The sequence below is a fragment of the Xenopus tropicalis genome, chromosome 5 (genome assembly GCF_000004195.4).
Source record: "Xenopus tropicalis strain Nigerian chromosome 5, UCB_Xtro_10.0, whole genome shotgun sequence".
NCBI lineage: Eukaryota > Metazoa > Chordata > Amphibia > Anura > Pipidae > Xenopus > Xenopus tropicalis.
In genome coordinates, this window is record NC_030681.2 from 143,671,923 (window position 1) to 143,696,998 (window position 25,076).

Here is a 25,076-nt window from a genome sequence, read left to right on the forward strand (position 1 = left end):
CGCTTTACAATGAAATATATGCCTGTGTAAAAAAGTTGATTTTATCTTTCATTTACTGTAAACAGAGGGCACACCGCGCAGCCTAACATACAGACTTGCAAGTTTAAACCCACACCCAGAAACAATACCTGCCATTTTTACCTGCTCTGACCCACTAACCAATCAGACCCACAATTCAGACCTTATATAAGTAATTGCCATATGGCTTACCTTTGCACATCCCCTAGACCTCAAAAGAGCACTAGAATCTGGCCCAAAGTAGGTACATTATCCAGAAAGTTCCGAATTACAGATAGGCCATCTCCAATAGACTCCAAAAATGATTTCCCTTTTCTCTGTAATAATAAAACAGTACCTGTACTTGATCCCAACTAAGATATAATTACCCCTTATTGGGGGCAGAACAGCCCTATTGGGTTTATTTAATGGTTAAATGATTCCCTTTTCTCTGTAATAATAAAACAGTACCTGTACTTGATCCCAACTAAGATATAATTACCCCTTATTGGGGGCAGAACAGCCCTATTGGGTTTATTTAATGGTTAAATTATCCCCTTTTCTCTGTAATAATAAAACAGTACCTGTACTTGATCCCAACTAAGATATAATTACCCCTTATTGGGGGCAGAACAGCCCTATTGGGTTTATTTAATGGTTAAATTATCCCCTTTTCTCTGTAATAATAAAACAGTACCTGTACTTGATCCCAACTAAGATATAATTACCCCTTATTGGGGGCAGAACAGCCCTATTGGGTTTATTTAATGGTTAAATTATCCCCTTTTCTCTGTAATAATAAAACAGTACCTGTACTTGATCCCAACTAAGATATAATTACCCCTTATTGGGGGCTAAACAATCCTATACGGTTTATTTAATGTTTAAATGATTTTTAGCAGACTTAAGTTATGGAGATCCAAATTATGGAAAGATCCCTTATCCGAAAAACCCCAGGTCCCGAGCATTCTGGATAACAGGTCCCATACCTGTACCTATATTTTGATGTTTATGGATAACATCTTGCATGCCAAAACAAATTCCAGTGCAAGTATAAGAGCCAAATCAAGCTGACCTTATTACTTATAGGCCGAGGGGACATTTACCCAGGGCCAACCACAAAAAAGTCTCCTTAAAGGAACAGTAACACCAAAAAATGAAAGTGTATAAAAATAATTAATATATTATATACTATTGCTCTGCACTGGTAAAAGTTGTGTGCTTTCTTCATAAACACTACTGCAATTTATATAAATACCCTGCTGTGTAGCCATGGGGGCATCCATTTAAATTGAAAAAAGGAGAAAAGGCACAGGTTACTAAGCAGATAACAGATAAGTAGCAGATTCCCATTGTATTCTACACAGTTTATCTGGTATCTTCTTATGTAACCTGTGCCTTTTCTCCTTTTTTCAATTTAAATGGCTGCCCCCATGGCTACACAGCAGCTATTTCTATTAACTATAGTAGACTTTCTGAAGCAAACACGCAACTTTTACCAGTGCAGGGCAACAGTACATTATATTTTAATTATTTTAAAACATTTTTATTTTTTAGTGTTACTGTTCCTTTAAGTCCAACTGATTCCTAAGAAGACATCACTAGCTGACATTGTCACAGGCACAAAGGTGACAGTTATCCCAACATTATTGCACTGGCAATTTTTCTGAACTAAACCCAAAATGGTAAGCTTTGTGCTCCAAAATCCAAGGCATTCCCAGGTAAACAGGACATATGGAAAGATATAGAGGGCAAGATGTGAAAATCATAGTTACCCCTCTGTAACCTAACATGGCAATGTAAGGGCAATGGGATCCCAACAACTTCATGCCTCCGTTCTTACAGTAAGGCTTGAGTCTGAAAAGCCTGTAGTCCTTATTATGGCAGCCATGCTGGAATCGTCTTATTATCTGTGTTGGAGTGGGTTTATTGTTCCAACTGATGCTCAGAAACCCATTCATGTTGGTTAAGAGTATTTTGGTCTTGACTAGTCGAGGAGTATGTCCCTACTCACTGAAGTCATTACAACAGCTAACATTTAGGCATTTCACTCAGAATAAATCAAATTCATAGGATACCTTGAGTCATGTCCATTCCTCTTGGTGGGGAGCAATGGCCTGCATGGCTGATGGCCCACACTGGATACCGTTGATCCAGACTACAGTAGAGCGACTGCATAAAGGTCCTATAAAAGCCTACTACACCCGGATTACCTGCAAAAAAAACCCAGAAATGAATGTGTAGATCCCAGGAATGATGTATGAACACAAACATGAGAAAGCAATGCTGCCTATTATATTGCAAGACTAACATCTGTTGGGCAGTGTATGCATAAACAATCATTCAACTCCAAATCCAAGTTGCCAATGTTGGTTTGGCTTCCTACAATATGTGTGTCGAATAATAAATCAGTAATGTTTCACTCAGCGTGTGATGGGTTGTTATTTGTTACGGTAAGGCAATACCCCTTCGCATAGGATGTTTACACAATCAAGTGACACATTTACACACTTCCTGTTCCTGTGTTCTCAATCCAAAACAGACTCCTGCGAAATTACTGGCAAATTCTCCATGCAAACACAAAATAATGTAACTGGTAACAGCTCATTTATAGTGACAAACATGGTGAACTCCATCAGTGCAGTCCGTTCCCTTAAAGAGGCACCAACGCTGTTTTCTTTCATTTAAAAACTCAAATTGTATTCTTTATGTAACATAAGTAAGAGGTGCATATATATATATATATATATATATATATAGATATATATACTTGAACAAGGACAGCACTCCTAGCATTTAAAGAATTGTGAGCAAAATGTAAATGCAAAAATAGGAAGGTTTATTACTCAACATTTCGGTCTCACACAGAAACCTTTCACTCCAGATGAAGGTTTCTGTGTGAGACCGAAACGTTGAGTAATAAACCTTCCAGGGAATTATGGGCGCTACAGCATGGAGCTGGCCACTGCCCCTGTATAAAATAAAGCAAAAAAAGCACAACTTTTCCTTTTTTGCTATAGTGAATAAATATATATATAGAATGTAGAGCAGGTCAGCACTCACGATAACTCAGCACTGAATGCCTGGGTGCAGTCCTCAACACGTAGATAATCGATCAAAAAATGGGCCGCTCCACACAGGACTTATGACGAAATTCAATAATTTATTGGAAGATAGTGAAGAACTGACGTTTCGGCTACTCCTGCAGCCTTTATCAAAGTTAACACACACACAAAAAAACTAGACTTAAATACCCAGTGTGGCGGGAAACACAGGACTGTGACAAAAACATGATGTGTTTGCAATAATATATACAAGTTATATATACATCAAAGTGACAATCAATAAAGTGTCAACCAAAAACTGATATTACCGTGACTAATACGATTTTTTTGTAAGCATTTTCGTGATATTTGCGATCTTCCGAAATTTTCGTTTCCAATGCGATTTTTTCCCATTCGTGATTCGGATTCGTGGATTAGTAAATGTGCCCCTTAGAGTTGATTTTGTGCTAAAGTCTTATAGTCCAGAGAGTCATTTATATTTCATCAAAGATTTATAAAATTACAGAAAACCAAATAGATAGCAACTTGTACGTTAAAGAAGCAACGGAATCAACAGACAGCAAGGTTCCGTATATTCACACAACACTTAACAAAGAGTTAGCGAGGGTGCACATATCTTCCAATAAATTGTTGAATTTCGTCATAAGTCCTGTGTGGAGCGGCCCATTTTTTGATAGATTAAATATATATATATATGTAAAGCAGTCCTTAGATTCATCCGACAAATGTTCTCCAAAGCAGGAACAGCTCACACTTATATACTTTTGGGATACAAAAATACGTAGTAATAAAAGTTAATAATTGAAGACAAATGACCAGCAGGGAGTGTCCCTTTAACATAAGGATAAGGGACACTATAAAGAAGTCATGATTCAAATGTGCTCTTCTCTAACATTTAAGTGTATTTATAGTGTAAGCAGGGAAGGCAGTAATGTTACCATTCGCTCCCATGAAAATTGATAAGGGAATTGCCTAGAGGGGGTGATCGCAAGAAAAATCTCCTGAAACTCGAGGGCAAATGGATAAAGAAGCTTAATACTCTAGTTCCAGATGGCCTCAATGATGCGTGGAGTCTGAAACCCTTTTTATAATGATTTTTAATATTTCGATGATGTGCTAGTAATATGTATTTATAAATATGATTGATTTTTTACAGGCCTTGAATTCCTTTGCGTCAGGGTGTGTAGCTTCATTAAGATAAGGGTAAGAGTAATTTCTGATGGTGTGATTACCATTATTATTATCAATCAATGATCTATGTATTTTAAACTGTGTAGTAATATAACACTGGATATGAGATATGTTCTGGCCAGTTTATGTTTGTTTTTAATAATTTCTATATGGTGTAGGGTGGTTGGGGACCATCTATATTGTAATTGTACTTCTAAAGTTTAGTATATGAATTTTTCACAGATTTAAAATCGATGTTATTGATGAAACACAATGTTAAAATTGGAATGAATGGAAAGGAAAAACAAGCAACACATGAGAAAAATTTGACTTTTGATGGACACTTCTGAATACCAATCAATGGACACAGAGGGTGGAGTTATGGTTTAAATGGTTCACCTTGTTTAAGTAATACTTACACTTGATAAAGGGCGTCACACTGCCCGAAACATGTTGTGTTTTTTGGTCTGAAATAAATAGCATTTTAGCAGAATTCTGCTTTATGGTGCTCTCCTCTATATTTAGATTAAGGGAATTGCCTATTTATAATGCTGAAAAAGCTCTTCATCTTCTCATAAAGAAATCATGTGAATTGTCAGGTCTGAACAGGCAGAATGTAAGTAATATTTTCACTGAGCTGCATGGCAAAGTTCCGTATATACAGGGGGAAGGAAGAACAAGTCAGAGCAGAAGAATGGAATATCTCCATAAATAAAGCCGCTGATGCTATAGAAACAGGCAAAGCTGGAAAGACTGGAAAAAGTTCAACACTGTAAAGTCTTAGTGGGGGTAAATGGGAATTGGAAAACTAAGTCATTTTCCTGGGCACATTTACTATTTCCACAGGTGCCAGTGGAAGAGCCCCAAGGGGTACAAATTTGCACTTCTTAGGACCCTTCCACAGAACACTTGTGGGATTTTAGCTCCCATGAACCTTGTGTTTGCTGGTGGTTCCTAGTGGGGTTTGCATCTGATTGATACTCAAACTAGGTGGCATTTAAGGGAACATCCATTTGCTGCCCCTCTTCCCTTATGAATACAGCATTGCCCAACGCAGGTAGGTCTTTCCACGTTATGCTGGAGCAGGCCTGCACCTAAGGATGCAATCTACAGGGTAAAAAACACTGCACTCTGCACCACTGTTGACACTTTACACCAGGGATCCCCAACCTTTTATATCCGTGAGCCACATTCAAATGGATCAACATAATGGGGAACAACACAAACATAGAAAAAGCTCCTGGGGGTGCAAATAAGAGCTATAATTCGCTATTTGGTAGCCCCTTTGTGGACTAGTAGCCTATAGAAGGCTCTGTTTGGCTTTACACTGGGTTTTATGAAATCAACACTTGCCTCCAAGCCAGAAATTTAAACATTAGCACCTACTTTGAGGCCACTGGGAGCAACATCCAAGGGTTTGGAGAGCAACAAACCACTGGTTGGGGATTACTGCTTTACACCCTGCCATTAGTGCCCTTAAATCCCTTCTGTGTAATGAACTGTTCTTTCTGCTTTACTGTTAGCCAGGGGTCATTTATCAACACTGGGCAAATCTGACTGTGGGCAGTAACCCATGGCAACAAATCAAATTGTTGCATTCATTGTTCTACCTGAAGGTGCCTAAAAAAGATGCCAATCACTGACTGGTTGCTATGGGTAACTGCCCACAAGCAAATTTGCCCAGTGCTGATAAATGAGCCGAAGTCCCGTGGGAGGTTTGTATAGATGTATTTAGTTTGTTTTGAATCAAGATTCATTACTCTACCAGGACAGACATATTAGTCCAAAAGACATTTAATTTGCTTGAACTGGTTACTTTATGCAATACACATACGGGTATAGGACTCCATATTCGGAAACCCAGTATCCAGAAAGCTCCGAATTACCGGAGGTCATCTCCCATAGAGTCCATTATAAGCAAAATATTCTCTGTAATAATAAAGCAGTACCTTGTACTTGATCAAAACTTAGTTGCATGGATCCATATTGGTGGCAAAACAATATTTTGGTTTATTCAATCTTTGAATGATTTCAAATTACAGAAAGATCCCTTATCTGGAAAACCCCCAGGTCCCAAGCATTCCAGATATAAGAACCTGCAGACCATATTCTCTCTGTCTTCTTACCCAAAAGCCACCAAAAGTCGGCCAAAGCATGGGAACGTAGGTAAGATCATGAAGTCCATGATGATGAGGTGCTCAGCTGTCCGTTGAACCCATTCCTGGTGAGTCGTTGACTTCAAAGTCATTGTTCAGTCTGGTCACAAACTGGTTATTGATCTGCTGCTGAGCAAATAAGAGAATTTATTTCCTGTATAGTGAAATACCAATCTCTGGAAAGGCCTTCAGCCATCATGCAAGAGAATGAGGCGTCTTCTTCTGCACTTGTCCAAAATGCAGCACCAAATAGAATTAAAAATCCCATTTATACTCGTGTTCAGCCAAGGTTAGGGAATTTATCATCTCCTAGATGTTGACGTAACTCCAGTCACAATGGCCTTTGCTCAGCAGAACAGCACGTTGAGTGTCTCTAAGTTCATATTCGTTACGGATAGGAGCTCAGCGGTGAAATTTTATTACTGTACCCTCAGCAACGCCAGCCACGCTCCGAGCCAAAAAAATCCAATAGGATGCAGCACTTTGCCCAAAAATCCTGCCAGAGTTGCATTTGTTAAATGAAATACATTTGTGCGCTATCCCGACAGTAGGAGATGAGAATTACACTATTGTTTGGATTGTAATATCCACGAGCTGACTCCCCCCCCCACCCTGCTTAAATTTAGTGCACTTTGTGGATTTGTTTTGGCTACGTGCTATTTTTCTTTAAGGCCAGATGAGTACTTCTAAATCTTTTCAAGCATTTTGTAGGAAATGTTAGGCATTAAATTCTCATCATATGTATTTCAGGGAACAGCTGTGAAATGTTGTTGAATAGAAGCAAATGTTGAACAAGCTGGCGGTGAGGGGCGAGCGGCGTGTCGAGGTGCACAGGCCATCTCCTTTCTCCGTGCTGCCGCGCAGTGCATCTAGCTGTTTACTGTCAACAGGTCGGGATGACCTCTAAACAGACACGAGGGCAATTACAATATCCACTTTCCTCCAGCTTCCAGTGAAAAATGACATTAACCTTCTCAATGCACAGGTCTCTCTAATGTCTTGGGACAAGTCACATACCCTAAGGATCTAGGAATTAGATGTGTTCCCAAGTGCCGGCCATTGGCTGGCCAGCCAGTGAAAGTGTCTGCCACCCATCTGACGGGAGTTTTAGGCGTTGAAATACGGATCATTTGCAGCACCTGGAACTAATGACCGTTCCGGGACAAATCGGTTCCACTTCCCGTACTGAAAGAAAATGTTACTGATTTTTTCCCCAGCTCTGAGAAATTACATTAGGCAAAAACAATAATGAAGTCTCATTTACAAACTATCCCCCATATGTAATAAAAGGCACTAAGTATGTTCAGAAGGAGTAACCCATAGCAACCAATAAGATGTCTACTTTTAAACAGGTTACCAGTAAATACTGCCCACTGATTGGTTGCTATGGGTTACTGCTCCAGGGCAAATGCTTATCCGAAAACCCGTTATCCAGAAAGTCCCGAATTACGGAAAGGCCAGGTCACATAGACTCCATTATAACCAAATAATTCTAAGTTTTAAAAATTATTTTTCTGATTTTTCTTTTTCTCTGTAATAATAAAACAGTACCTGTACTTGATCCCAACTAAGATATAATTACCCCTTATTGGGGGCAGAACAGCCCTATTGGGTTTATTTCATGGTTAAATGATTCCCTTTTCTCTGTAATAATAAAACAGTACCTGTACTTGATCCCAACTAAGATATAATTACCCCTTATTGGGGGCAGAACAGCCCTATTGGGTTTATTTCATGGTTAAATGATTCCCTTTTCTCTGTAATAATAAAACAGTACCTGTACTTGATCCCAACTAAGATATAATTACCCCTTATTGGGGGCAGAACAGCCCTATTGGGTTTATTTAATGGTTAAATGATTCCCTTTTCTCTGTAATAATAAAACAGTACCTGTACTTGATCCCAACTAAGATATAATTACCCCTTATTGGGGCAGAACAGTCCTATTGGGTTTATTTAATGGTTAAATGATTCCCTTTTCTCTGTAATAATAAAACAGTACCTGTACTTGATCCCAACTAAGATATAATTACCCCTTATTGGGGCAGAAAAGCCCTATTGGGTTTATTTAATGGTTAAATGATTCCCTTTTCTCTGTAATAATAAAACAGTACCTGTACTTGATCCCAACTAAGATATAATTACCCCTTATTGGGGGCAGAACAGCCCTATTGGGTTTATTTCATGGTTAAATGATTCCCTTTTCTCTGTAATAATAAAACAGTACCTGTACTTGATCCCAACTAAGATATAATTACCCCTTATTGGGGGCAGAACAGCCCTATTGGGTTTATTTCATGGTTAAATGATTCCCTTTTCTCTGTAATAATAAAACAGTTCCTGTACTTGATCCCAACTAAGATATAATTACCCCTTATTGGGGTGTATTTTGACGCAAGTACCTTTAATGTGGTTTTAGGAACAACTGACTGCGGGGAAAATGCGGGGACTGCAACTGCGCTTGTGGATGTAAATGAGGCCTATTGGGTATAAAGGGGGCAAATGAATTAGGCACGCAAATATGGATGCTAAACAATGGCTTAGCATGGCCAAACTATTTTCAGTATAGCAAATTCATGGGGGTAAATCACATCACAAGGCAGCTTGATAAATGAAGCCTACCCTGTATACACAATTTTAATGCTGTAAAAATAGAAATCAGCAGCGCTTACATAAGTAGGAAGGTAATGGGTAGAGGAAATGGCATGACATCATTCTCAGATGTCATGCCATGGTCAGATGACTTCATACTCCAACCCAGGGGCCCCTCAATGATAGACGAGTGAACTATTGGTTTGGCCTGAATTCTTGGGTTACTTTTCCCACTCTATGTTCCTTTGGAAAAATGACTTTACATTATTTTGTCTCCAGCACTAAACGTACTGGGCAGAGACAAAAGCTGCAGAACAACTGCGCGCAGCCCAGCACCAATGTGTACAATCGGGATATGTCAACGTTTCCATTATTCCAATAATCCCACAATACACTTTACAAGTCGGCACAAGGTACTTGACGCAAGGTAAATGCATGGTGGAACTGCAGTGGCTACAGCCTCCTGATATGCCTGCAAGCAGCCCAGTATAGCAGGGTTCTGTTGTACCAGTATGGAAAGATAGTGGTCCATCAACATTCCGGGCCCGATGTAGCCAATCAGAATGTAAAAGTTCCAGTTACAGTCTAGAGACATACACAGGTCTAATTAGGTAAACCCAACAACTGACCAGTAGGCCCTCAACCCGTAATCCAACCCAACCGACAACTGCATTTTTCTCAACCCAGCCTGGTACCAGCTAGCTATCCATAAACCCATCATATCATAAACCCAGACCAACTTCAGCAAATCCTACCTGCCACAGGACTGTAGGGGAAAGCTGCTCAATATTACTTTGTCACTGCTTTGCCCTACAGACCAGAATGCACAGGGGCACTATTATTCCCACTGGGACAGGAAATCCCGAGACATCAGAAGTGGCAGAGATTTCCAGTGTGCTGGGGCATAATACATATGCTATGTTACCCCACACAGCACCTAAAGGCTCTTACTGTGCCTTTAAAGGAAAACTATACCCCCAACATAAATACTTAACCAACAAATTTTTATCATATTCAGCAGCCGATAAAAGAATCTTACCAAACTGGAATGTATATATCAGTAAATATTGCCCTTTTTACATCCTTTCCCTAGAGCCGCCATTTGGTGATGGGCTGTGTGCTCCCTCAGAGATCAGCTGACAGGAAGTGATGCAGCTCTAACTGTAACAGGAAGTAGTGTGGAAGCAAAAGGCAGAACTCTGTCCATTCATTGGCTGATGTGGCCTAGCATGAATATGTGCCTTGGCTTGTTTGTGTGTATCGTGAATTGTATGACCTAGGGACGGCCCTTAGTACTTAAAATGGCAATATTCAACTTAGGATTACTCAATGGCACATACTACTAAATAAAGTATATTTAATGAAAAAATGGTTCTGTATGAATCAGGGTTTCACACAAGAGCTGTTTAATGCAACATATTTTTATATACACCTACATTGTTTGGGGGTACAGTTTTCCTTTAAAGGTCTTTATGGATAGGTAACTCCCGCCTGAAGTTGTAGCCTTCTGTAACTGCCATGGCAAGGATACACAGCACATTACAAAAGGACTCAATAAATACAATTAGTAAAGTACTTACAATTCAGGATACAACTGGAAGCAGGACCCAGCTCCAAGAGCTTACGATCTAGGATTCATCCAATAAGCTAACAAAGCCATACATAACCTGTGGATAAAAATCATGAACCACCACAATAGGGCACTGCCCCATTAACAGTTACATTTGCATGTGGTGATGCAAGAACAATGTGCTTATCGTAGATGTCTCTGATGTAAGGGCGGACTTACAATAGTGAGAGTAATTAACAAGGAAAAAGACATAAGAGGCTTCGGTGTGAGCGCTCTGCGGATCAGCGCTTGCCTTAACGGAGCTTTGTTTAGAACGTGCAGCTGAAATGGCTCCATTTGTGCTGGGCTGACCCGGCATCTGTTGGGAAAGTCCTAAATCTATTAGGCTTTACAGCATCTGGAGAGACAGAAGTCTACTTAGTACATTAGGCCTACATCTGTTCTGCCCAAACGCAAGCTCTTTCCCAAAATAACACACTATACCTTTAAAGCAAGACTCTTCGGAGAGTATCACTTAACAAGGCTCAAGGAGATCACTTGCTGGAAAAAAAAAGTCCCTTCTCCCTAATAGAGAAGATGAGAAAGCTTTTATTAGCCATTTGTGTACAATAAACAAGGGCTGAAGGGCTGAAGTCAGACCGCCCAGGGTGCTGCGTTGGTGCATGGAGTTCTGCTCTGACTACTGAGTAAGAATATTGATATCGATAAATGTCTTTGGGGCAGAACAGTCCTATTGGGTTTATTTCATGTTTAAATGATTCCCTTTTCTCTGTAATAATAAAACAGTACCTGTACTTGATCCCAACTAAGATATAATTACCCCTTATTGGGGGCAGAACAGCCCTATTGGGTTTATTTCATGTTTAAATGATTCCTTTTTCTCTGTAATAATAAAACAGTACCTGTACTTGATCCCAACTAAGATATAATTACCCCTTATTGGGGGCAGAACAGTCCTATTGGGTTTATTTCATGTTTAAATGATTCCTTTTTCTCTGTAATAATAAAACAGTACCTGTACTTGATCCCAACTAAGATATAATTACCCCTTATTGGGGGCAGAACAGCCCTATTGGGTTTATTTCATGGTTAAATGATTCCCTTTTCTCTGTAATAATAAAACAGTACCTGTACTTGATCCCAACTAAGATATAATTACCCCTTATTGGGGGCAGAACAGTCCTATTGGGTTTATTTCATGGTTAAATGATTCCCTTTTCTCTGTAATAATAAAACAATACCTGTACTTGATCCCAACTAAGATATAATTAATCCTTATTGGAGGCAGAACAGTCCTATTGGGTTTATTCAATATTTAAATTATTTTTAGCAGACTTAAGTTATGGAGATCCAAATTACGGAAAGATCCCGTATCCGGAATACCCCAGGTCCTAAGCATTCTGGATAACAGGCCCCATACCTGTACCATGACGTTAATATCAGACGTTCCGTTCTGTCTCATCTGCACAGCCAGTCCCGTTAGGAATATAATAAATCATTGGAGAAAGCATACGTGTTAGTGTAAAGCGCACTATTTGTCGTGCAGATGCGAGAGCCGCCGCTCAGGTTGGACGGCGAGTATATCCTACAAGCAGACTCGCCTAATGATTCAGGGACCTGTCAATACCAATTTTAAAAAACAAAATATATGGCAGCAAAGGTTTCAGCCACCAACGAAGGATACAGGCATCATTTGGTAACATCTGTAAGCGATATAACAAAGCTGCGCCGTTGTCAGGGGCCGTAACACATTTCACCGCTAGGCCTCTAATTAGGTCATATTGATGTGATGTAAATCCTCTCGAAAGCCTTGCGTGGGGACTCTGGGAAACCCCAAATGAATGTGGGAACGAGGAAGGGTTTTTTTTCGTGCGTGTGTTCAGACACTTCTGCGCCCACATGGAGCTCCGCAATACAAATATGTGCAAGGCTGAGAAACCAGCGCTCGGAACGTGTTACAGCAACACTCTATAGAGCTTAAATGCATTACATATGGCGGAGGTGTAAAGGAGGTATGAACTCTGCACAACTCAATAGAGATGTTACAGTCGGAGCAAGTTTGTGTGCTGGCGGGTCTTGGATTCGGCAGGCTGGAGTCTACGCTTGCGAGACATTCAGGGCGATGAAAAATAATAAGGATTTAAGGGGAACGCCACCAAAATACAACATAAGCTTTTTGAGTTTGCTTTGAGTTTTTTTGCTTCTTTTAAAATTTGGTTGTTTACTATGTGACAATGACAATAAAGATATTTTATTCTATTCTAAAAGTAAACATAATTTCAAGCAACTTTGCTACATCAATTAAAAAAAATATGCAGCCTTTTCATAATTTTTAATGTAATAATATGGTTTGGAACAGTTACCTAAGCCCGGCCCCCTGTTCCCCTGCTGATCTGACTACTTTGAAAATGTAACAGTAGTCGCCTGCCCTCAGCCTGCATCCTCTCAATCCCACAATTCCCTGCACACGTGATGTCAATAAGGAAAGGAACATCATGGTGCAATGCATTGTGGGTTATGTAGTTCCTGCATGCTGTCTGTAAGCTGTGGAGAAGTTGTTACAATTTGTAACATCAAGGTTTTAGTCCCTCCTCCCCTGCCAGGATTTCAAATGATGCAGAAGGAAAAGAACAGTTTTGCAGCTGGATTTCAGCTTATAAAATGGTATTTATTCCTACTTTTGAAGGAACAGATTACAGTGATTTGGGTTCAAACCCAAGAACCCCAAGTATTAGCAGAACTGAATCTGAATATAGATATTATGAGTAAAGCTCTGTACAACTAAAGGTTATGACCATTTTTTTTTAAATTTACAGATGATAGCTTTCTTGATTCTGCTTAATGTATGTGAATGGGCATTCATCTGAATCCAATATGTATGGGTAATGCATTCATGTACCACTGTCTTATTTCAAAGCTGTATTCATTGTCCAAAGCTTTACAGTAAAATGACTGGGTTTGGCTTTGGCTCTGCTGAACATGGAGATTATGTAAAAACTTGATCTCTATAGAAATCCCATTGTTTTATTCATTTTTAAAACATTTTACAGTTTAAAAAAACTCAAAACATAAATTAGCTTGAATGTTGCAATTCCAGATCCCAAAATTTTACACAAATTGGTAAATTTGATTAAGACATCTCATATTTAAAAAAAAATCACTGTGATTTTCTTGAATAACCAAAAGAATGCAGTTTTACTAAATGGTCCCTTTGGGTTAGGCCAAACCTGATTTCTACAAAAAGTGCTAGGATTTGTCCAAATTTAGCATGTGTCAAGATCACTTATGATTGGCTTGGTGGAATGGAGACCCCCAGGTGGGATTATCTTTACACATATCTGAATTTTAGAGATTTTTTTGAATTGCTAAATCTCTTTCAGAAAACTTGTAATTGAAAAAAAAAAATCACTGCTATCTTCTTAACCAATAACCAAAATAACTTTTATAAATGGCAGCTGATCCTAGATCCTGCAAAAATAGTTGGGATTTGGAAGAATCTATACAGGTATGGGACCCATTATCCAGAATGCTTGGGACCTGGGGTTTTTCAGATAAGGGATTTTTCCATAATTTGGATCTCCATAACTTAAGTCTACTAAAAGATAATTTAAAGCTGAAGATAAAGATTATTAAACATTAATAAAGATTAATTGTATCTTAGTTAGGATCAAGTACAGGTACTGTTTAATTATTACAGAGAAAAGGGAATCATTTAACCATTAATAAACCCAATAGGGCTGTTCTGCCCCCAATAAGGGGTAATTATATCTTAGTTGGGATCAAGTACAGGTACTGTTTTATTATTACAGAGAAAAGGGAATCATTTAACCATGAAATAAACCCAATAGGGCTGTTCTGCCCCAAAAAGGGTTAATTATACCTTAGTTGGGATCAAGTACAGGTACTGTTTTATTATTACAGAGAAAAGGGAATCATTTAACCATTAAATAAACCCAATAGGGCTGTTCTGCCCCCAATAAGGGGTAATTATACCTTAGTTGGGATCAAGTACAGGTACTGTTTTATTATTTACAGAGAAAAAGGAATCATTTAACCATTAAATAAACCCAATAGGGCTGTTCTGCCCCAATAAGGGGTAATTATATCTTAGTTGGGATCAAGTACAGGTACTGTTTTATTATTACAGAGAAAAGGGAATCATTTAACCATTAAATAAACCCAATAGTGCTGTTCTGCCCCAATAAGGGGTAATTATATCTTAGTTGGGATCAAGTACAGGTACTGTTTTATTATTACAGAGAAAAAGGAATCATTTAACCATGAAATAAACCCAATAGGGCTGTTCTGCCCCCAATAAGGGGTAATTATATCTTAGTTGGGATCAAGTACAGGTACTGTTTTATTATTACAGAGAAAAGGGGATCATTTTTAAAAATTAGAATTATTTGCTTATAATGGAGTCTATGGGGGACAGACTTTCCATAATTCAGAACTTTCTGTACTATATTTCCAGCACATGTTGATATCACTTATACTTGAGTCAGTGGAACAGAGGCGACAGGTTGGATAATCCTAAAGGTGGTCATACACGGGCAGATTTAAGATGCCGGTTTAGGTCCTTCAGATTCAGATTGTCCATGTATGGAGCCCTCCAATGGCCAAATGATGAAATTAGCCCAATATTGCCCACCTTAGGCAGGCATATCGGGAGAAAGATCCACTCGTTAGCAACCTCAACAAACGAGCAAAACTTATGGTGTATAGCCACCTTTACCCGGACAATAAAAACAAATAAAAAGAAAACAACTATTTTTTTACTTGCTAAGCAGAAAAGGCAGCAAATGTTTCTCATGCTAGAAGTCTAATTCAGTCCATGAGTGGGATTGTGTGAGATGAGAAACATCATACGGGGCCCTTCTCAGCCACATTGCTTAATGAAGGCAGAATGGGACTGCGCCTGCAACCGTTTGGCGTCTCATAAATCAGCAGAACACTAGGGTTTCTTTTTCACCAAACGTATCAGGTGCTGGATTTCTGGGCCGTGCAAGTGACCCCCACCTTGCTTTTTATAAGGCTTGCAGCACGGGGTGTATTTATCTGTGCCAAACAAGCACAGGATTTGGACCATTTTGTGCAAGTTGTTCTGTATTTGAGATGATTGGGGGAAGTTCTTCTCAATCTGGAAACCACACCTGAAAGCAACCATGGGGCTACTGTACTGGTGCTGCAGTGTGTTCGGATACTTGCAAATAAGGAACTCAAGGGGGCGCCCATTTTGCTGTAATGAAATGCGTGAAGAGTTTTTTCAGTCATGTGACGCCAGCATTGCAGTTATGTGTCTTTAGTATGGATCTGATCTCTATCACCCTGGTTGCTCTTAAAGGAAAACTATACCCCAAACAATGTAGGTGTCTATAAAAATATATTGTATAAACAGCTCATATGTAAAACCCTGCTTCATCTAAATAAACCATTTTCATACAAATATACTTTTTAATACTATGTGCTATTGGGTAATCCTAAATAGAAAATTGCCATTTTAAGAATTAAGGGCCGCCCCCTGGGATCATATGATCACAGTGCATACAAACAAAGCAAGGTTCAAACGCTACTTCCTGTTACAGTTAGAACTGCACTATTTCCTGTCAGCTGATCTCTGAGGGAACACACAGCCCATCACTAAATGGCAGCTCAAGGGAAAGGATGTAAAAGGGCAATATTTACTGATATATATATTCCAGTTTGGCGAAGATTCTATAATAGGTCACTTAACATAATATAAACTATCTGTTGGTTACATATTCATTCTGGGGGTTGTAGTTTTCTTTAAGATCCATGGGTGAACGTCAGCCTTCTTCAGGCTTCTCCAAGAAAATGGAAAATTGTGGAATTATTTAATGGTTAAATGATTCCCTTTTCTCTGTAATAATAAAAAAATTACCTGTACTTGATCCCAACTAAGATATAATTACCCCTTATTGGGGGCAGAACAGCCCTATTGGGTTTATTTCATGGTTAAATGATTCCCTTTTCTCTGTAATAATAAAACAGTACCTGTACTTGATCCCAACTAAGATATAATTACCCCTTATTGGGGGCAGAACAGCCCTATTGGGTTTATTTCATGGTTAAATGATTCCCTTTTCTCTGTAATAATAAAACAGTACCTGTACTTGATCCCAACTAAGATATAATTACCCCTTATTGGGGGCAGAACAGTCCTATTGGGTTTATTTCATGGTTAAATGATTCCCTTTTCTCTGTAATAATAAAACAGTACCTGTACTTGATCCCAACTAAGATATAATTACCCCTTATTGGGGGCAGAACAGCCCTATTGGGTTTATTTCATGTTTAAATATTTCCCTTTTCTCTGTAATAATAAAACAGTACCTGTACTTGATCCCAACTAAGATATAATTACCCCTTATTGGGGGCAGAACAGTCCTATTGGGTTTATTTCATGGTTAAATGATTCCCTTTTCTCTGTAATAATAAAACAGTACCTGTACTTGATCCCAACTAAGATATAATTACCCCTTATTGGGGGCAGAACAGCCCTATTGGGTTTATTTCATGGTTAAATATTTCCCTTTTCTCTGTAATAATAAAACAGTACCTGTACTTGATCCCAACTAAGATATAATTACCCCTTATTGGGGTATACATTAATTTATTTGTATGGAGGGAGGAATCCCAGCACCTTCTGACACACACAAGCAGCACTTTCTGACTCTATTCTGTGACTCGGTTTAATCTTTGAAATGGCGCCATCTTCTGGCAGACCAGCTCACTGCAGCGGTTGATGCCTAACCACTTGTCAGTAGTATACAGCAGGCATATACAGATTTTGTGCTTTTTTTTGGTACAGCATGCTAATAACCCCATGGTTGTCTGTATATTGAGGTGATAATCGTCTGCTTGTGCTAGAATCAATGGCAAGTGTTTCCCATAATTAGAAAAGAAAAGTGCAAGTTAACACCCCATAGACAATTATTCTAAATACAGGTATGGGATCAGTTATTCGAAAAGCTCCGAATTATGGGAAGGCCATCTCCCATAGACTCCATTTTAATAAAAAAAAAAATCCATATTTTTAAAAATGATTTCCTTTTCTCTGTAAAAATAAAACAGTACCTGTTCTTGATCCCAACTAAGATATAATTACCCCTTATTGGGGGCAGAACAGCCCTATTGGGTTTATTTCATGGTTAAATGATTCCCTTTTCTCTTTAATAATAAAACAGTACCTGTACTTGATCCCAACTAAGATATAATTACCCCTTATTGGGGGCAGAACAGCCCTATTGGGTTTATTTCATGGTTAAATGATTCCCTTTTCTCTGTAATAATAAAACAGTACCTGTACTTGATCCCAACTAAGATATAATTACCCCTTATTGGGGGCAGAACAGCCCTATTGGGTTTATTTCATGGTTAAATGATTCCCTTTTCTCTGTAATCATTATTATTAATATTATTATTTACCTGTATCATTATTATTAACTCAATTTATATATCGGCTACATATTCTGTATAAGAAGCCAATTAACCTGTCTGTAAGTTTTTGGAGTGTGGGACGGTACCAGAGTACCTAAAGAAACCCACACATACAAGGGGAGATCGTATAAACTCCTTGCAGATAGCACCCTGGCTGCAATTGAACCTGGTACAGGTATGGGACCTGTTATCCAGAATGCACGGGACCTGGGTTTTCTTTACGTAATTTGGATCTCCATAACTTAAGTCTGCTAAATATAACATAAATATTGAATAAACCCAATAGGACTGTTCTGCCTCCAAAGAGGTTTAACTATATGTTAGCCGGGATCAAGTTCAAGGTACTGTTTTATAACTACAGATAAAAAGGAAATCATTTTTCAAAACTAGAATTATTTGCTTATAATGGAGTCTATGAGAGATGGCCTTTCCGTAATTCGGAGCTTTCTGGATAATGGGTTTCCGGATAAGGGATCCCATACCTGTACCCAAAGCTAGTATGGGTCCTGCTGCAAGCACTACTAGCTTGGCACTAATTATTTCTTACAGTTAAGTCAGAATATAAAGAGAGTCCCATGAACATAAGTCACATATAGATAAATTACAATAGCAGTAGAAATAACTCTAAAGTGAAATGCATATCTAGCGATTCTCTGCCAGCTAAAACATGGCAATGGAAAAACACGTGATATAAACCCCCCTCTGAATCCTGGACCCTGTCATTCACATGAATGGAAAAATCAAGTCTTTGGTCAAATGAATGTTGGTCCATTTCACAGGAGGGCAATAAAGGAACAGTAACAGAAAAAAATTATAGTGTTACAAAGTTTTTTGGTTTTTTTTTAACAATGATCCACAGGATTTCACACTCTACTCCGGTATAGGGGACCTTTCACCCTAAGAAATGATTGAAATTACTTTCTATTGTACTAGTTTGCCAAATTAACTTTATTTACACCATATAAACCTTATTTTCTTCAGTCTTGGAATCCACAATGGCGGGTGCCATTTTGTTAGTTTACCTTATATTAAGCTAAGATAAGCTTTGCATTATCCAAAAATCTTATTCATGAACCAGAATGGGGGACCTGATGCCCATTCCCATGATAATCACCTTGGGGCTGATTTATCAATGTTAGAATTTTTTTTTTTTTTCCGTGATTCAAAATTTTTGGGCTAAAACTCCCAACATTCCAATTATGGTTCAAAAACTCAAATGTTTAATATTTATTAAGTGCAAAAAATCTGAAACCTTGAATGGCTTGTAAAAGCTTGGGAGTTTACGTAGAAGTCCAAGGGAATTGAACTAAGCAAAATTCAAGCCATTTTTCAATTTGAGATTTTCTAGTTTCTTGAGTTTGTTTTCAAGTGTAAACTCACAAATGTATTCGAATTTGAAAAAAACTGATAAATAAGCCCACTGATGTGCATCCTGACATGTACTGGGAAAGCCGAACCAGCAATTCCACATAGTGTGAACAACCAATGTGTTGTATTGGGAGAAAAAGACAGAACTGCTAAGGGCCCATCAAGGTTTTTTCTGGTGGACCAGTCCAATCCTGCATCTCAAAGCTGTTCCGTTGAGGTCAGGGCTCTGTGCAGGCCACCCAAGGTCTTCTAATCATCTATGGACCATACAGGGTCCTCAAAGGCTTACTTTCCTACTGAAACACAAAAGACCCTTCCCCAAATTGTTGCCACAAAGTAGGAATTATCAAGAATGTCATTCAATGACAAACTGTCACTTGTGCTGGTAATAATGGTTTGGGGTTAAACATTACACATTTGGAGAGAGAAGTCCACATACTTTTGGTCATATAGTCAGTCGCTCACTCACAACCACACACGTGCATTTACTTAGGCTTCTCCAACAACATAATATTCCCATTTTTTTTTCCCTCCGTATTCCCTTATTCAGCCAGCATTGCTGTTTATTCTAAAAATCAAAAATTCCTGCTCAGCAACTTCTGTCGCGGGGGGCTTTTCAGTGAGCTAGCATAACGTAAGAAAAACAGAAACAGAAGTAATGGGTTTGGACATATCGCTCCCAAGAAGATCAGGAAACTCAAGCTTTCAATAACATGCAAGACACCAGCAATTTCCTCTTGAGAACGTGTCGCTGCGTTCCAATTAGCCAGAAGCAATCCAAGTACCATCAGAGAAAGTAAAAAGAACCCCAAACGGGTTCCAATTGATTGAAGGAAGAATACGGATGGAAAAAAAAAACGGAGAGAGTCTCGAATTGTTCTAATGAAAATCTAGTGAAGCCAGCTATACCGCAGAAATTGTTATGCTTTACATCACACATTATCAAATATAAACTAAACATTCAGAGGGAAAACCACAATACGAGGGGCTTGTTTACACCATAGGATGAAAAGCTAAAATTCCAGCCATTAGGATATGCCGCTGCATTCCTTTGCTTAAATGTAAGAAATACGTGGAGCGAGGTACTTTACATATCAAAGTCAGGGTGCAAAGTCAGACCACATTTCTTGGGACTTAATAGCAACAAGCGCTGGAGATATACAAAACCATATGAGAAATGCACCGTGGTAATTACACGCAGGCACTGGCTTCTCTGCAAAGCTGGCAACTTGGTAGGATGAATATATTAACATCTAAGCTTGGGTTGTGTGCCCAAGTCAAAGGGAAGATCATTTGCACAGTGCAAAAGACATCATCTTTAACAGTGAATGTATGTTATGAACACTGGAAGACTCAAGTTACAGTTTAGATATAGCTTGGTGATGGGCAATGGGTTGAGGAAGCTACTAAATTACCTGCAAGTCAAGGGTGTGATGTCCATCTTATGAACATTCCACAATGATTTCATTCCAGGTGTCAGGCAGGCAGCATGGGGCAATGGATCGTTACACAAAAGAGGGTAAAGTGGGTAAATACATTGGTTGTAGGTCCACTAAATGAGACCTGTAGAAGTTTTTATCTTAAAGTCAAATTCCCTAGTGTTAACCATCCCTTAGACCAAGGATCCCTAAGTAGTGGCTCACAAGCAACATGTTGCTCACCAACCCCTTGGATTTTGCTCCCAGTGGCCTCAAAGCAGGGGCTTATTTTTGCATTCCTGGCTTGGGGGCAAGTTTTGGTTGCATAAAATCCAAGTGTACTGACAAACAGAGCCTCCTGTAAGCTGTCAGTCCTCATAGGGGCTACCAAATAGCAAATCACAACCCATATTTAGCCCCCCCCCCCATGAACTATTTATATGCTTGTGTTGCTTCCCATCTTTTTTAATATTTCAATTCGGCTCAAGGGCAAAAAAGGTTGGGGATCCCTGCCTTAGACTTAAATATATTTTAATCCATCCAACCAGGCTGAATGAGGTCGAAAACATTTAGTAAGTGCTGAATTTCCAACTGTACATTTGCAACTGTATACATTACTTCTACTAAGCCAAGGTCATGGCACAAATGAATTAAACTCCTAATGCTGTTATGGGATGCTACAGTTATAGTTCAGTAACAGGGGGAAATATAGACCGGACTTTCCAAGTATCACAAAAACAAATCACATGTTGCCTGTTATGGACTTTATTTCTGATTCAATACAGGGCTTGTTTACAAACAAAGGTTCATTTATGAAGGGCCAGGCAAGTGCTACAACATGAAGAACCCCAACATGTGCCTGGAATTTGCCTGGCACTGCTGCACACTTGAACATTCTTCTCAGTGGAAAGTTTTTTATCTGTCATAATTCTACCTCCTGCTTATTCTCTATGACAAGAGGCACAATGCCATTTGTTGTGTCCTTACCAGGAATGATGAGGATAAGGAGTTTAGGCTTGCTTTCTCCATTGGATTTCTGCAGGTCTTTCCAGGGGCCAAATTTCAGGACTTCTGTAGCACCTCCAGAGCAATATATAAATTCATCATGCACAGGGAAGTGGTCTTCTGACATTGTTCTATGAATTGTTGCTGGAAAAGGAAATTTTGTAAGGTTAGAACAAAAGACAACCATTACAACTGTGCAACTGCAGCATTATTAACAATGTCATGAAAAGACTAAACCAAAACAATATACTTTTTATACCAATGAGATTATTCCACTCAAAGAAAGTAAATACCTCCTTGGAATGGATGGAACAATCTCATAGGGGTAGAAAAAAAGACTTCTTAAGTGCAATGGAAAACAGTGTCATTTTGCTGTCCAAGCCTTTAATAGCTACATCAGTGGGCGACACAATTTCAGGAATTGTTCCTTATTGATTTCAATGGCACACACTTAAAAACCATGGGTATGAATAAATATCATTTTTATTTGCTGAAATCCTGCTGCAAAACAGTTCTTCTTTGTCTGCATCATTTGAAATCCTGGCAGGCGAGGAGGGACTAAAACATTGATGTTACAAATTGTAACAACTTCTCCACAGTTAACAGACAGCATGCAGCAACTACATAACCCACAATGCATTGCACTGTGATGTTCCTTTCCTTATTGACATCACATATGCAGGGAATTGTGGGATTGGGAGGATGCAGGCTGAAGGCAGGCTGGGGACAGGCAACTCCTGTTACTTTTTACAAAGTAGTCAGCCAGATCAGCAGAGGAACAGGGGGCGGGGCTTAGGGAACTGTTCCAAACTATATTATTACATTCAAAATTAATGAAAATGCTGCATATTTTTTAATTTATTGCAGAGTTTCTTGAAATTATGTTATTATGTTTACTTATTTTGTTTGGGTGGAGTTCCCCTTCAGAGATAAACCACTAAAGGCGAAGACACACAGGGTGATTTGTCGTCGCAACTTTTTGAAAAGTCGCGGTGACTAATCCGTGCGACTAAATTGCGTGCGCAATTTGTCACAGCAACGCAATTATACTCCAGTCACCGCGACTGAGTTCATTAAAAGTTAATTAATCGCCCTGTGTGTCTTCACCCTAAAGGTGGTCATACACGAGCAGATCCGCACGCTTGGCGATGTCGCCAAGCGAGCGGATCTTCCCCCGATATCCCCACCTACGGGTGGGCGATATCGGGGAGCATTTAGGTAAAAAAAAAAATAATCCGATCGTTTGGCCCCGATTATGTGGGCGGCAATGGGGCAGTCGGATCGGGGACCGCATCAACGAGCCGATGCGGTCCCCGATCCGACCAGATTTTCTAACCTGGCCGATCGAGATCTGGCCAATTTCAGGCCAGATATCGGTCGGCCAGGCCGCTCTGCTCTCCAAGGGACCGATATCGGCAGCTATAGTCGGCCCGTGTATGGGGACCTTAAGAAGAAGAGGTGACCACAAGTGATCACAGGGTCCTTCTGACAACCTGTTTCCTGAGAATGAGAGCCGTCTTTGAGAGCAATCAATTGGCCAACTCTTGGGTTGTTTCTGTATACTTTTTGCAACTTATTTTTAGTATTTTTGGTGGTCAGGGTCAAAGATTGCATAATAATAATAATAATAATAATTTTACTACAGATATTCAGTCATCATCACGACTGTTTTATTTCCCTATAAGAATAAGCACATTTAACAGAATTGACGTTTTTAGAACAAATGTATCCTTCTGTATAAGTCAACAGTTTCATGGTGTCCTTAAGCAAAACTTTAGCAATGAACCAAAACTCCAGAGTAGAAAAATGAAGTATTTTTACCCTAGACTGAAAACTGCAAAATAGGCACTCTCATGTGTTCCTTCAGTCAGCGAGCAGTTGGAAAGATTTACTGCTCTAATTTTCTAAGATGTTTTCTAATTTGCGAAGTGTGATTTTGTGTGTCCAATAAAATCAAGCGTGTCCACGGTTAATAATCTTACATTTGGATGAATATGCCAAAACAAAACTCGGCAAATTACGATGGGGGGGGGGGGGATCCAGCTGTGTACTGTCAGAAACAATATTTTCTGTTCATTCGCTTGAAAAAGACAAATAACAAAAATCTAGAAATATATATATATATTAACAATACTCTTGGCCAAATAAAACAGATACAGGAATAGATCTACTTCTAAATGACACATTGAGGGTCTCCCCAAGTCAGTTATGTCGTCTGTTGTATCAGATTAAAAGAACACTGTACAAAGTAGCATTTATGTACCAACAAACAGCAAATTATGGGGGAAAAGGTGCAAATATTTACCGACCACGATGTTTCCCTGCTTTCTCCTATTGGAGCTTATTTTTACCACGTTAGGAAATAATGACCCAATGCAGAGAAAAGGGAATCATTTAACCATGAAATAAACCCAATAGGGCTGTTCTGCCCCCAATAAGGGGTAATTATATCTTAGTTGGGATCAAGTACAGGTACTGTTTTATTATTACAGAGAAAAGGGAATCATTTAACCATGAAATAAACCCAATAGGACTATTCTGCCCCCAATAAGGGGTAATTATATCTTAGTTGGAATCAAGTACAGGTACTGTTTTATTATTACAGAGAAAAGGGAATCATTTAAACATTAAATAACCCCAATAGGGCTTTTCTGCCCCCAATAAGGGGTAATTATATCTTAGTTGGGATCAAGTACAGGTACTGTTTTATTATTACAGAGAAAAGGGAATCATTTAACCATTAAAAAAACCCAATAGGACTGTTCTGCCCCCAATAAGGGGTAATTATATCTTAGTTGGCATCAAGTACAGGTACTGTTTTATTATTACAGAGAAAAGGGAATCATTTAAACATGAAATAAACCCAATAGGGCTGTTCTGCCCCCAATAAGGGGTAATTATATCTTAGTTGGGATCAAGTACAGGTACTGTTTTATTATTACAGAGAAAAGGGAATCATTTAACCATTAAATAAACCCAATAGGGCTGTTCTGCCCCCAATAAGGGGTAATTATATCTTAGTTGGGATCAAGTACAGGTACTGTTTTATTATTACAGAGAAAAGGGAATCATTTAAACATGAAATAAACCCAATAGGGCTGTTCTGCCCCCAATAAGGGGTAATTATATCTTAGTTGGCATCAAGTACAGGTACTGTTTTATTATTACAGAGAAAAAGGAAATCAGTTTTAAAATTCTGTATTATTTGATTAAAATGGAGTCTATGGGAGACGGGCTTTCCATAATTCGGAGCTTTCTGGATAATGGGTTTCCG

The 25,076-nt window shown here is 38.9% G+C and overlaps 1 protein-coding gene across 2 annotated transcripts in view; it reads right to left on the bottom strand.

Annotated features, from left to right (window-relative positions):
• The window catches only part of ldah (lipid droplet associated hydrolase), a 136,196-nt gene that overhangs the window by 89,095 nt on the left and 22,025 nt on the right, over window positions 1–25,076 (bottom strand). The window contains exons 2-3 of one of the 2 annotated variants that reach the window (XM_002934490.5): window positions 21,785–21,946; window positions 2,076–2,210 (exon numbers count right to left, since the gene is read on the bottom strand). In XM_002934490.5, the coding sequence (XP_002934536.2) occupies window positions 2,076–2,210; window positions 21,785–21,946 (297 nt within the window). The remainder of the gene's footprint in view (window positions 1–2,075; window positions 2,211–21,784; window positions 21,947–25,076) is intronic. The other variant, XM_031902982.1, reaches the window with a different exon arrangement.